Source organism: Phocoena phocoena, chromosome 19 (genome assembly GCF_963924675.1).
Source record: "Phocoena phocoena chromosome 19, mPhoPho1.1, whole genome shotgun sequence".
Classification (NCBI taxonomy): Eukaryota; Metazoa; Chordata; class Mammalia; order Artiodactyla; family Phocoenidae; genus Phocoena; species Phocoena phocoena.
In genome coordinates, this window is record NC_089237.1 from 1,013,202 (window position 1) to 1,027,414 (window position 14,213).

Below are 14,213 nucleotides of genomic sequence, written 5' to 3' on the forward strand. Positions count from 1 at the left end.
TCACGGGCCTAGCCGCTCCGTGGCATGTGGGATCTTCCCGGACTGGGGGACTGGGGCATGAACCCGCATCCCCTGCATTGGCAGGCGGACTCTCAACCACTGCACCACCGGGGAAGCCCTGTTTATTGTCTTTTTAATTTCACTTTTGTGAGCTGTCTTTTCTTATACCGTTCCATATTTTTGTTAAATTGTTTGTCTTCATTGTGATTCCTAAGAACACTTTATATGTTCAGGAATTCAGGTCTTCGTCATATATCTTACAAGTATTTTTCTCTGTATGTCTTTTGATTTATTTCTATTTTTTTAAGTATAGAAGTTTTCTTTTCAGTAGTTGGATCTATCAGTCTTTTCTCTATGGCTTCTGGTTTTTGTATTTTGTAGAATAGACTTTCTTATTCCAAGATTATGAAAAAAATTCATATTTTTGTCTCTTTAAATCTTATTTTTGTATTTAAATCTCACATCCATTTCACAGGGTTTTACTATGAGTAGTGATGATAATCTAGGTTAATCAATTCTTAATGTTATAAAATCAAAATTTAGGAAGTTGAAATGCTTAAGTTTAAGAATGCAGTAAGTGTGGAGAGAATTGAGTGACATGAAATTATATACAGATTACAGAGCTTGTCTGTGTTTAATAAATGATGCAAGTCTTTTGATGCTTTAGAGAGTCCTAAAATATTTAATTAGCCTTTGGAAATCAACCTTTATAAAACACAACTTCCATTTTAAGTTTATAACTGTGTGGAAAATACCTTAGATGTTAAATGAGTAATATTTGCAATATTATTTTATTAGAGTTGAAGAACTGTAGTAGTTTTCTTTTGATTGGTAAAAACACACCTATAAAATATTTTAAGATTAGAAGTTTTTTTTCAATTGATTTGGCATTGTGGGAAGACGATCGGTGACCGTGATCCTTTATTTTAACCTTAGTCTGTCATTCACAAAAATACTTGGACTTGTTTGCCTTTGTAATTGCTAACACATTTCCTGTGATATCCACATCACAGAATTGTGTGACCTTGAGCACCATCAAGCAGTGGGGTTCTTTTTTTTTTAGTATTCTTAAAAAAGATTTCTGACATAGATTAAGACATTTGGAAAACTGTTGTCACTGAAAATGAAAGAAGAGACGACACAAGGGGAGATCAATTTTCAGAGCAGCCGTCAGTTTTCAGAGAACAGACAGTAGAAACTGCTCTTTTTGTGAAATAAAATAGAGTATTTCCTTTGAACTTCACCTCCACCCATATTGAATGTTCCCACCCATTGCCTAAAAAGGGATATTGCTTCTTTCTTACACAGAGTGCCAATTAGGCATTTCTTCTTTCTGCAAATCTGCTAGTTAAATGTAGAATTTAGATAAATCCAAGATGATGTAATCTACAGTCATTGACATAATGAGAGAATTTATATTTTAAAACATTTCTTATGAATATAGCATTCAGATACACGGAGTCTTACAAACTATAATAAATAATTATACAAAGGAGAACCATTGGAAAGTGCACGCAGGCAAGGATGAGATCATTGCCAGACGTCAGCAGCCTGCTGTCTGACTCTTCCCCATCTTACCTCATCCATCTCCCCCAGCAGTAACTGCTATCCTGACTTCTCTGGTAATTTCCCTCCTTTGTTTTTAAGGTTGACTTTACCACCAATGCCTGCATTCTTAAAAATGAAAGTATTTCTGTTTTAGTGGATTTTGACCCTCATTTAAATAAACCTAAACTTCACATATTTTTTTGCTCAATAGTATGTGGGTGACGTTCATCCTTGTTACGCCATTTAGCTATGGTTGGCTTCATTTGCATTACTTTCTGTTCATTGAATCTTCCACAGTTTCTTGCCATTTTGTCGATGAATCTTTTCTAATTTTTGACTTTTGCAAACAATAACCCTATGAACAATCTTGTACATGTTTCCTGACACACATGTACAAGAGTTTCTCTAGGGCAGTGGTTCTCAGCGTGTGGGCTGCGAACCCTGTGGTCCCCAATACTCTTTCATGAGGTCTATGAGGTCAAAATTATTTTTGTAATAATTTAAAAATGTTATTTATTTTTGTGCTGTATTGACACTTGCATTGATGTTGCAAACACAGCGCTGGGTGAAACTGTACCCTAACCCACATCAAGGCAGTGGCACCAGATTGTACTGGCAGGCGTATTCTTCACTGTCACATGCTCACAGGGAAAAAATGACCAATCTGATTTAAGAACATCCTCGATGAAGCAAGTAGAAAATTATTAATTTTACTAAATCTCGTACCTCAGACATGCATCTTCTGGATATCTGAGTGACGAAATGGAGCCATGTATAAAGAACTTACGGTTCATATCCAAGTGCATATCCACGTGCCAGAGGCAAAACGCTTGTGTGCTTTTTGTCACTTACGAGTTGCAGTAGCTGCTGTTCTCGGGGAATATCATTTTTATTTGAAAGAATGACCAAGGGACAAAATATGGTTATTTGGACTTGGATAGTGTCAGACATTTTCTCAAAAATGAACAAATTGAGCCTGTCACTTTAAGCAAAACAACTGACCATATTTGCTGCTGGTGATAAAATTTGACCTTTTAATACAAATTAGAATTTTGGCAACCTTGTGTCAGTCACTGTGAGCTCAAGAACTTTCCAATACTAAGACCTTTCCAGTGAGATCGGTGGTGACATGAAACAGTGTGAAGTTTTTATATTAGGTAATGAAATTTTCAGTATTTGGAAATCTCTGTAACTCATTGAACTGATGTTTTCCAAATGAGTAATGGATGATGTTATAAAATCACGCATAGGCAAAAGAGCCATTCCAAGTTCAAGACAGACCAATAGAACTTACTGTGACAGTGTGAAAAGTGTCATATTCTACAGTGCAAGTGACTTTAAAAACCTATAGCACTTATGAATGTTGGTTTACTTAAAAAGAATATCTACGATTATTCAGAAAGGGTACTAAAATACTCCACTTTACGACTACGTATTTCTGTAAGGAAACATTTAAGGAAGAACTATATTCCAGTATATATTACACAGGCTCTTTGAGATTGTGGAGGAGGAGGGAATACTTCTCAACTGCTTTTATTAGGCAGTCCCGACATGGTTAAAACCAAAAAGAACATTCCAAGAAAAAAATCAAATCCCCGTAAAACTAAAAAAGTAGTAACAAAGTTCATTGTCAATACATTGAGAACAGACTTTTATTTAGTAAATGATCCTGGTACAACTTTTCATATACTTGGAAGAAAATAAAATTGGGTCCTCTCCTCTAAAAACAAAAATAAACAAAAACAAATTCTGGATGTACCTTTAACCTATAGAGGCCCAGACAAAAAAAGCTTCAAAACAACAAAAATCTTGACATCAGAAGATCTTTCTAACCCAAATACCTTTCCAAACCCAGAACGTATAAAAGAAATGATAGAAATATTTGACTCAAATGAAATAAAGACTTTGTAAGGTAAAAAAAATACAACAAAAGATCAATAGAAAAATAATCGATTTGGGGAAAATATTTGAGACAGACTGTGTCTTAATGTGTACAGCATACCAGGTTTTACTGATTGACAGACAGAAGCGTGGATTAAAATTGTGAAAGGGCATTTCATAGAAGACCAGGTTCATAAGGCCCCAGAACGTGTGAAAAGGGGCTGACACACAGTAGTTTTCAGGGAAGTGCGACTTAGAGTAGTGGTGAGATATCTACTCTCGGTGGAAATGTGAATTTGCCTATAACAGAGGGCAAAACCTATTAAGATATAGCCACCATTGAATCGTTGGCATGTCTTTTGAGAATCCACCCTGTAGAAATCACAGTTCAGGTGTGTTGGACTCATATGTGAGAATGTTTTGCAGTGTTGTTTGAAGTGGAAAAAGACTGAAAATAAAGTGAATATGCATTAAGGAGGATATGGTTGAACAAATTTTGTTTTCTCCTCATTAAGGAATAGTTGGTAGCTATTTAAAAGAATGAAAAAAACTGTAGCAGGTGTTTTTAGAGTGATTTCCATGAGATATGGTTCAGAGAGAAAAGCAAGGTGTAGAAAACATGTGGTTTTTTTTTTTTTTTTGCGGTACGCGGGCCTCTCACTGTTGTGGCCTCTCCCGTTGTGGAGCACAGGCTCTGGACGTGCAGGCCAGCCGCTCCACGGCATGTGGGATCTTCCCGGACCGGGGCACGAACCCGTGTCTCCTGCATCGGCAGGCGGACTTTCAACCACTGCGCCACCAGGGAAGCCCAGAAAACATGTATTTTTGTGTGTGAAACATTCATAATAAAAAAATCATATATTGCTAAGGGTATAACATATTATTATATATTGCTAAGGGTATAACAGTTTAAAGACGAGAATTTACTTAGCTGTCATACGACAGTGCAGGGCATGTGGGGAGTGTGCTGCTCTATGATGTCATCAGGGACCCAGGCTGGTGGGGAACCTCTCCGTCCTCAGCACACAGTTTCAGTCTCTGCATCTGAGGTCTCGGTTGCTCACCAATGCCTTATCTCTTAAGCGTGATCTTTCAGAAAGAAAGAGGTTGGAGAGAAAGCCACTTCTAAAAAAATATGTCCATCGAGGTTGCCTGCATTATTTTTGTCCCATCATCCCGCTTGACCATACTTACATATGGAGCAGCCATCTGCCCAGCCCAAGTTTGGTGGTGTTAGTGAGGCCCCAAAGGAAGAAGAGGAAAATAAATGTCTGGGGATCCGCCTAGTCTGTGCCACAAACCCCCATATTGGTGCATGCATTTTGCCCCTTTATATTTATATACGATTCTCTGAGCATGGCAGAAGTTACGAAAATATACTCCGTTGTTGATGTCCGTATTCCATACCCCATGCAGGTGTTGATGGAGGAGAGGGAGAGAATCAAATAGAAAAAGGAAAGGAATACCAAGGAGTACAGAGGAGCTGAACAAAATAAACAAAAACTCAGTATGTAATATGATTATCTCTGTGTTTCATGTAAATTGTGTTCTTGTATGAACAAAATTTTAAAAATTAGAAAAAAGAAAATACCAGCATACACTCTGTATGTTTAAATATCACTTCTTCCCTTAATGTGATGAGTTCTGAGGAGATTAGAAAGTACTGTTTAGGAAGATTTCATACATCTCTAAGCCCCAGTGTTAAGACAACAAGAGAAGGAGACACATTGTTATTTGTGCTGTGCTTATAAATGAGCACAATGAATAACAGTTGGCATTATGCAATATTACAAATGAACATTTTGAGAGTAGGATACTGGAGATGTTAATCAGGAAGAATCTTAATACTTTGGAAGTAGAGATGGTTGACGTCAGTCATGCTTTGACCATGCAGTAGAGATGGTTGACGTCAGTCATGCTTTGACCATGCAGTAGAGATGGTTGACGTCAGTCATGCTTTGACCATGCAGTAGAGATGGTTGACGTCAGTCATGCTTTGACCATGCAGTAGAGATGGTTGACGTCAGTCATGCTTTGACCATGCAGTAGAGATGGTTGACGTCAGTCATGCTTTGACCATGCAGTAGAGATGGTTGACGTCAGTCATGCTTTGACCATGCAGTAGAGATGGTTGACGTCAGTCATGCTTTGACCATGCAGTAGAGATGGTTGACGTCAGTCATGCTTTGACCATGCAGTAGAGATGGTTGACGTCAGTCATGCTTTGACCATGCAGTAGAGATGGTTGACGTCAGTCATGCTTTGACCATGCAGTAGAGATGGTTGACGTCAGTCATGCTTTGACCATGCAGTAGAGATGGTTGACGTCAGTCATGCTTTGACCATGCAGTAGAGATGGTTGACGTCAGTCATGCTTTGACCATGCAGTAGAGATGGTTGACGTCAGTCATGCTTTGACCATGCAGTAGAGATGGTTGACGTCAGTCATGCTTTGACCATGCAGTAGAGATGGTTGACGTCAGTCATGCTTTGACCATGCAGTAGAGATGGTTGACGTCAGTCATGCTTTGACCATGCAGTAGAGATGGTTGACGTCAGTCATGCTTTGACCATGCAGTAGAGATGGTTGACGTCAGTCATGCTTTGACCTTCTTTTGTGCCTTACAATTTAAGGCACACAAAATATTTCAGTGATATTACAATGGCTACATTTTATACATCATTTAAAACTTGGCAAGTTGTAGAGTTATTCTTTGCATGAAAATAAGTCATGCTGTTTTGTACATTTTGTTCCTTTAGACATGGTTGAGGTAGTCGGTCAACATTAAAGCCTTGAAATAACATTGAAGGTTGTTCCTTGGTATTTTAAAGTGTGTAGTGATTCCTATCTAAGTAACTTTAATACGTTATTTTCCTTAAAAACTCATTAAAGGTTATTGTGCTATTTTATTTTGTCCTTCTGCTAATTTCAGTTCAAATGTTAAACATAACTTGCATATGGAAAACTAGTAATAGTAAAAGGTAGGATTTTGAATAAGAAACCTGCTTCTCTGTAAGAGGGAATGTTGATTATCTGAGTGAATAGATTGGTAAGTGTTCCTTTAAAAAAACCCTTGATCCAAAATTTGTGAATATTCAGTTGAGTAAAATGACATTGGTGATATTCCTAAAATCTAATTAGTTATACTGTAAGTAGGATATTTTTAAACCCAAGGAAATACTTTTACATGAAGTAAGTGAGCATTTTCGTCAGCTTTATTCATTTGGTAGGAATGTCCAAACTCAGAGCTATTCTTTGAAGGAAATACTTCAGAGAAAATGGGGCCCAGTGGATTTTGTAAATAAAAAAGCTCGTGGGAAAGCCCTCTTCAAAGCGAAGCTGCCCACTTTCAGTTCCTTCGCTTTAGCAGCCGGTTATCCGTAGAATGGCTTGTCACACACTCCACTTACCCCTGTGGAGCTGTCACCATCTCTTGATGGCTTTTACTTCTCTTTCTAGAAGTAGGTGGTTTAGCCCTGGGGTGTTTCCAGTCATCGTCTGAGTGGACCTTCTGGTCATATTGCCTAGGGACTTGGTCCAGTGAGGTGAGGCTTTCCTCTTGTGTTTATCCCAGTGATTCTCACGGTAAAATACTTTTGATGGGGGCAAATGGCCCAGAGGGATACGTCAGTTCCAGCCCAGACCTCTCTGGCATTAGAGGCTTGCCATCAAGGTGAGAACAAGTCTGCAAGGACTTTAAAATGGGACAGGAGAGCGCTCCCCTTTCTTCCGCACTGCTTTACGAGGGACTCCTGTGCTCACACTCGTCGTGGCTCCCTCTGCCTTAGCCCGACACTGAAGATTCTGTCATTGAGGCTCAGTTATTTCTCTGCCTTTGCCATCTTGGTTCAGTAGGGCTGCAGTTCTAGCTGGGCTTTGGCTGTTGTGTCTGTGCAGAGAGGCTGAATGACAGTGGGGCTTGGCTTAGGAGGACACCAGGACTTACTGCACTGCACAGCTTCTGATACCGGAGAATGGTTCCTTCACAAATTGTATCCTGTTTGATGGCTATTAATAGTGGGAGGTGAGGTCGGTACTAGTTACTCCATTACAGCCTGAAGTAGATCTCCCTTCTTCTTAAGTCTGAAATTGATAGCGTATATTCTGAGCTCAGTAAGGAAAACTTAAATGTTGTTTGTAATCAGAGTTACTTGGAGGTCAAACAAGTTAGAAGTGTTAGTCAGTCTTTCAATTTCAGTCTTTTGTGTTAAACTAAACTAAGCAAGGCTGTTTAATGTCTTTTCCATACACCTGTGGGTATGTGTATAAAGATACACACATATGTATAGCTATCTACATTGATAGTTATATCTATATCCTGTATCGTCTTTATATGCTATACTAGTTAGATTGTTTCCATGTTGTAATTCTGATGATTTATTATGAATCATGCTGTAGAGTATAGGGCAGAAAGATAGAGCTATTCTGTGGTGTCGAGGTCAAGGGAGGAGATACTCTAAGTAAAAAAAATTTTTTTTAAGGATGTCAGTAGAGAAACTTTATCATACCACCTTGTGATAACTTGGTGTTCACTATCTTAACCAAGTTATTAAACCTTACATTGGCGATATTGGGACAAACCGACCTCCTAATAAGATGGAATGAAAAAGGACGCAGCATCACTTTAGTGTCATTCTTGCCAAAATCTGCGAAGTCTAACTAATCATGAGGGAACATCCGACACATCCAAACTGAGGGACACTCAATAACCGGCTGTATTCTCCAGAAATGTCAAGGTCAAGAAATACAGAGAAAGGCTTTTCCCAGTTAATGGAGATGCATTGATATGACAACTAGTGGCAATGTGTCATCCTGGATTGGATCCTGGATTGTGAAGAAAATACATATAAATGACATTAGTGTGATAACTGATAAACCTCGACTCTAGACTGTACATCAGATAATATTATTGTGTTAATGTTACATTTCCTGATTTTGATGACAGCTGTGGTTATAAAAGACAGTCTGTTTTAAGGAAACATACACTGAAGTCTTTAGGGATGATGTCTCTGGCTCCCTCACAAATAATTTGTATTATATATATGTTGATATAGGTATAAAATGATAAAGCACATGAAGCAAAATGTAAACAGTTGGTGAAACTGGCTAAAGAGGAGCTCCTTGCAACTTTTCTTTAAGTTTAGTATTACACCAAAATAAAAAGTTAAACCAGAAAAATAGAATTTAGATAGATCTCTTTGGTTACAAGAACGGAGGTTCATGAAGCTACCTAAAGTAAACAGGAACACAGAAATTCTTTTGAATTCAAGTAAGGCTCGTCTCATGGAGACCATTGAAGCTGCTTCCTTCCTATTTCAGATGCTGTGCGGCTTCTAGTCCTTGCTGTTTTGTGTATTTGCTTTGCTTTCTTCTGTTTCCTGGATTCATCCGCTTTCTCTTGGTTGCTGCCCCTAGAGAACTGGGGTTTGTTCCCCAACGTAGCTGAGAGTGAGAATCTGAACGATTCTTCTCTAGCTAGTGGATTCCTGAGGCAGGCGCCAGGCGTCACATCTGCCCAGCTTTGTCATGTTGCTGTTTGAGTTCGATTCCTCTGCAGTAGACCCCTAGTGCTTCTGTTGAGGATCTTAGCTGGATGTGGATCACCCAGACCCCTTTCTGCTAAAATGAGGAAGGATTATTGCGTGACTTAGAAGCCAGAGGATGGAAATGTTCAGAATTGCGTCCTTTTGCGTAGTAACCGGACAGCTCCCTCCCTGTCTGCCACTTGGAACATTTATTATTTTTTCTTTCAGTTTTATTGAGATATAATTGGCACACAGCACTGTGTGAGCGTAAGGCACACAGCATAATGATTCGCCTTTTACACACATTATGAAACGATGACCACAGCAAGCGTCGTGAACATCCGTCATCTCACAGAGACACATTAAAGAGACAGAAACATTGCTTTCCTCCTGTGGGAGTGCTTAGGGTTCCGTCTGCCAACAACCTGCAGTTATAGCGCACAGCAGGGTCCATTCTGTTTGTCGTGCTGCTCACTACATCCCTGATAGCTGATTGTCTTGTAACTGGAGGTTTGCACCTTTTGACCACCCACCTTCCTCCAGCCCTCCTTCCCCCCATCCCCACCTCTGGTCACCACAAATCTGATCTCTTTTTCTATGAGTTTGTTTGTTTTTGAAGTATAATTGACCCACAGCACTATGTGGGTTCCTGGTACACAGCATAGCGATTTGATACTTATATACATTTCAAAGTCGTCACCATGATAAGTCTAATGACCATCTGTCAGCATACAAAAATATTACATAACTGTTGGTTATATTCCCCACATCATACCTTTCATACCCTTGAGTCATTTATTTGTACCTGAGAGTTTACCTCTTAATCTCCCGCACCTATTTCTCTCCTCCCCGGATCCCCTCCCCTCTGGCAGCCGCCTGTTTGTTCTCTGTATATATGACTCTATTTTGTCATGTTTGTTCATTTGTTTTGTTTTTCAGATTCCACGTATAAGTGAGATCATAGGGTATTTGTCTTTCTCTGTCTGACTTACATCACTTAGCGTAATACCCTCTAGGTCCATCCATGTTGTCGCAAATGCCATGAATTTATGTTATGTTAGCTTTTGTTTGTAAAATTTTAAACTTTCATTTTGATATATTTGATTATGCACATTTATCAGTTCAGATTCATTATTTATTTAAAACAGTAATTGAAAAATATGAAGTATGTTTCAGAAATTTTCAAGAAAATGTTTTGACAGTACGTTTCTAATATTTTAAAAGCAAAATTTCCTGAAGGTTGTAGACTAATGTTTTTTGCATTCCTACTTTGTACCAGTCATTGTACTGATTGTGGTTACTTAAATGATGTCATTGAATATAATTTTCACAACTCACTGAGGTAAGATAATTATCCTTAACTATTAGAAGAGGAAATAGAATCTCAGAATGGTGACTTGCCCAAAGTCACCACAGTTAATGTCTAGTGAGATTAGAATTAGAGTTAAAAATGAGGCCTGTCAGACTCCAATGTACATACTCTTTTAAATAGTAAGGATCAGGTCAAATACTTTCACATTTAAGATAATCAGTTTTCTGTTGTTCTTCTTAAAACCTGTCACTATTACTCTTTTAATCCTAGGATGCACTCATTATTATTAACAAGTGTTGGTTACATTTTGCTGGCTTTGCTCAGAACACTGGTGGGTCAGGGGTCAGTCTGAGGAGTCTAGGAGGCTAGGAGCTGTTGACGGACGCTGGAGAGAAATGAAGTCACTGCCCTGAGGGAGTCGGAGTCTGTAATTCCAGGAGCGAGAACTGGAAAATCTGTGCATTATCAGTGATAGGCCTATATGGACAGTCTTTCACAAATTGTTATATTTAAGTATATAGGTAAATAAGAGCATTTAGAAATGAGTACGTAGATATGAGAAAGGAAAAAAGTAAAAAGTTGAATAGAGACTTACTCAATTGAAAAATAATAAACAAAGGCTAAAATACCAAGTGGGTTTAGCAAAATATCGCTTTAAAATGACTGCTTTTTGGCGGTGGAGTGGACTGGGAATCACTTACGAATCTGAGTTCGGTATTGTCACTTCTGCCTGTCAAGTGAGATTTATTCAAAAGACTTTTAATTAGCTTAGAAGTAATCGAAGAATGTGACCAACATATTGGTATATGTAGTATGATTGCTGGACTAGTGGCTATAAGGTAAAGGTGGAAAATGATACTCTCTTTCATATAGGTAGTTATTTTAATTTGTGTATTTTTGCCAAAGGGAAAAGTAAATTAATCACACCTTTGAAATATTTTCCTTGAAGTTGGACATGAAAACAAAAATGATGGAAGCTCAATATCATGAAGAGAAACTTAAACTGCAGCAGAAGCATGACGCTGATGTTCAGAAGGTAGGGTGTGTACAGTTTATTATTTTATTGATATTGACTGTTTGAAAGACTCTAGGTCTTGTGACCATCCCTCCCTCCATCCATCCACTTATTTAGGTACTTATGGGAGTCTGTCTTATAAATGGGATTTGCTAAATTAATATCCTAGCAAAAGTTGATCTTTAAACTTCATTTGCTAAACAGATGTATTTATGTAAATCCTTATAGTTTACATGACCTTTTAGTTCTTCTTTATCTATCGATGGAAGGCTGGTCTTCTTATAGTCCTTTACAGTCTTATCATTACCTTTCATAAAGGCTGAAATAAGTCATCAACTGTAAATACTAGAGTTTGTTTTGGTCTAAGATGCTTTCAGTTTTCTGGCAATTAAAAATTCCTTTATTTTTATTTATTTATTTATGGCCACACCTCACGGCATGTGGGATCTCAGTTCCCCGACCAGGGGTCGAACCCACGCCCCTTGCATTGGAAGTGCGGAGTCTTAACCACTGGACCGCCAGAGAAGTCCCTAAAATTTCCCCTTTAATTTAAAAAGAAACCCTTGTATTTAGCTCTCTTTGCTATAGACTGAGTGCACCGTAATGCTGGCACTGCCAGGTGGGCTTTTTGTTTTCAGTAGCTCGTCGGGATTTATGCCTTACAGTATTTCAGTTTGTACTTTGAAGTATAATTTTCTTCTTAATGAGCACAGCAAAAGTCATCAATTTATAATTATTGTACATTGAATTTGAATTTATAACTATATTTTAGTATTGATTTAAAAAATGTAATGGTATATAATGTATAATTTTAATATGTGATGTATGAATTTGTAACTCATGAAAATTGATCCAGATGGAAGCCTGGTGTTGTCTGTTTTGGAACTCAGCCTGTGACCTGCTTCACAGAGTTAAGTGACAAAGGTGGAGATAGGGAGCTGAGGCCACAGCATCACGTGCCCGTGCTTCCGTAGAGCTGAGAACATGCTAGTATTTAGTCAGGTGCCTGTTTGGCTCACCTTCTTTCAGAGCAACAAGACGGAAACCACTGGCTGAAAATTAGAGAAAAAATATTGAATCCTTTTCCTTCTCCTTTCGTCTTTTCCATTCAAATTTTAGAGGCAAATATTACTTTCTGCTCTTACTAGTATTTTACTTTACTTTAAATGGTTCAAGAAAAACAGTTCTCTTTCATGGATATGTTAGAGATTCAGTAATATAATTTCAATATAGCATATGTATATGTCCAAATGAAATAGAACCTATTGATGTATAAGATAAATAAATATAGAAATATATTTGGGAAAATTGTGGTAATAGAATTTGAAATGGGCTTCTTGGTATGTCTGTTACAAAGCTCTGTTCTAAGAAAAACATTTAATAATAGAATCCTTTCCAGGAATTTCTCTTCTAAAATAAATTCTGCATGAAAAAAGAAAGCAATGCAACTAGTTTGAAATGCCAGGTAAAATATAAATAAAATCCTTGACCTCATGCTAGATTTGGAAAGTATATTCATCAGTTTGTTGCATGTATGCCATCTCCTAAGTGTTAGGAATTGGGAAGGAATAAAATTGAGAGTGTTTTATCTGTTTGCATACATTCTTTTTCTTTTTTGCTTCTTTATGGACATCGGGCTCAAACTATCTCCTTTTCTTATTTACCAATCATTCTTAGAGGTGGGACTAAAACAATGAAAGGTGAAGTAAAATGCTGGTAATAAAAGCACTAAGAAAAAGTTGGATAGACATTGGTGAATAACCTTTTTTAAAAAACTGAATTTGGGTATATAGGAAATATACCTCAACCACAAGAAAAGTGGATATTCATACTTCTGCCTCAATTTGGTTTTCTTTTTTCCCTTTGGTTAGTACATTTTTTTTTCTGCTTGCAAACTTTCTTACTCTTTGGTTATTCTCTAGTTTTTTTTTTTTTTTTTTTTTTTTTTTGCCTGTAGATGTACTTAGAAGCATATAATCATAATTAAGTTTATTAAATGATTCATTTAAAAACTTCTGACACAGTATAAATTAAGGATGTAAAATATCCATGCAATTTTTGACATATTTTGAGCTGACTTTTTTGATTCCCAGTAGCAGAGCTAAGTATAAGAGAAGCCTATTGCATCACGTGTTCCCACGTGTCTGGGAATTCTTGTTATTGTGCGTGAAAGTGATAGAAGGACACTAGTGGGAGGGTTCAGGGATGTGCGTGTCTGCAGATGTTCTGTCCCAGTGTGGTGGGGAGGTGAGTTGTACTGTATCAACATATCAGGTTTCTGATGGCTTCTCTCTGCTAGTTTGTGACGGCTTAATCTCTGAAGTATATTTTAGAGAATCACCTAATTTACCATTTACAGTCCCCTTAAGAATTGGTACATGAAAATTCAAAGCAGGTAACATTTCTTTCGGTAATCAATTATTCTGGTGTAGTTAATATTTTGTCGATGCACTAAAGTATAATTTTTTCATCTTTTTTGGGAAGCCATTTATGAGATTAGCTGAGATAGACTTGCAAAAATATTGTGCTATTTTTTAAAAAAATTATGTGTTCCATACATAAAACATATTGTATACTAAAATATTTTAAATTCATTTGCAGATTTTAGAAAGAAAGAATAATGAAATAGAAGAAATGAAAACTTTATACAAAAAGAAACAAAATGAAACGGAGGAGACTATTAGAAAACTTGAAAAGAAAGGTGATGTTGTATTGTTATATAAACCTTTTAATAACACTTCCATCTTATTTTAGTTCTTGTATAAAGTAAAATTTTATTTCTGACCTTTTGTAGTATGAGAAGGGAATGTTTATGTGGGTTTCCATCAGTCGATCTGTTGATGTGAGCTTCTACAGGACTTAAGAAAAACTCTGTGTGTGTGTGTGTGTGTGTGTGTGTGTGTGTGTGTGTGTGTGTGCGTGTGTGTGGTA

At 37.5% G+C, this 14,213-nt stretch overlaps 1 protein-coding gene across 1 annotated transcript in view; it reads left to right on the forward strand.

The window, feature by feature from the left end:
• Positions 1-14,213, forward strand: part of CEP112 (centrosomal protein 112) — a 411,619-nt gene that overhangs the window by 53,675 nt on the left and 343,731 nt on the right. Inside the window, exons 8-9 of the mRNA XM_065897006.1 lie at positions 11,217-11,303; positions 13,884-13,983. Of these exons, the coding sequence (XP_065753078.1) occupies positions 11,217-11,303; positions 13,884-13,983 (187 nt within the window). The remainder of the gene's footprint in view (positions 1-11,216; positions 11,304-13,883; positions 13,984-14,213) is intronic.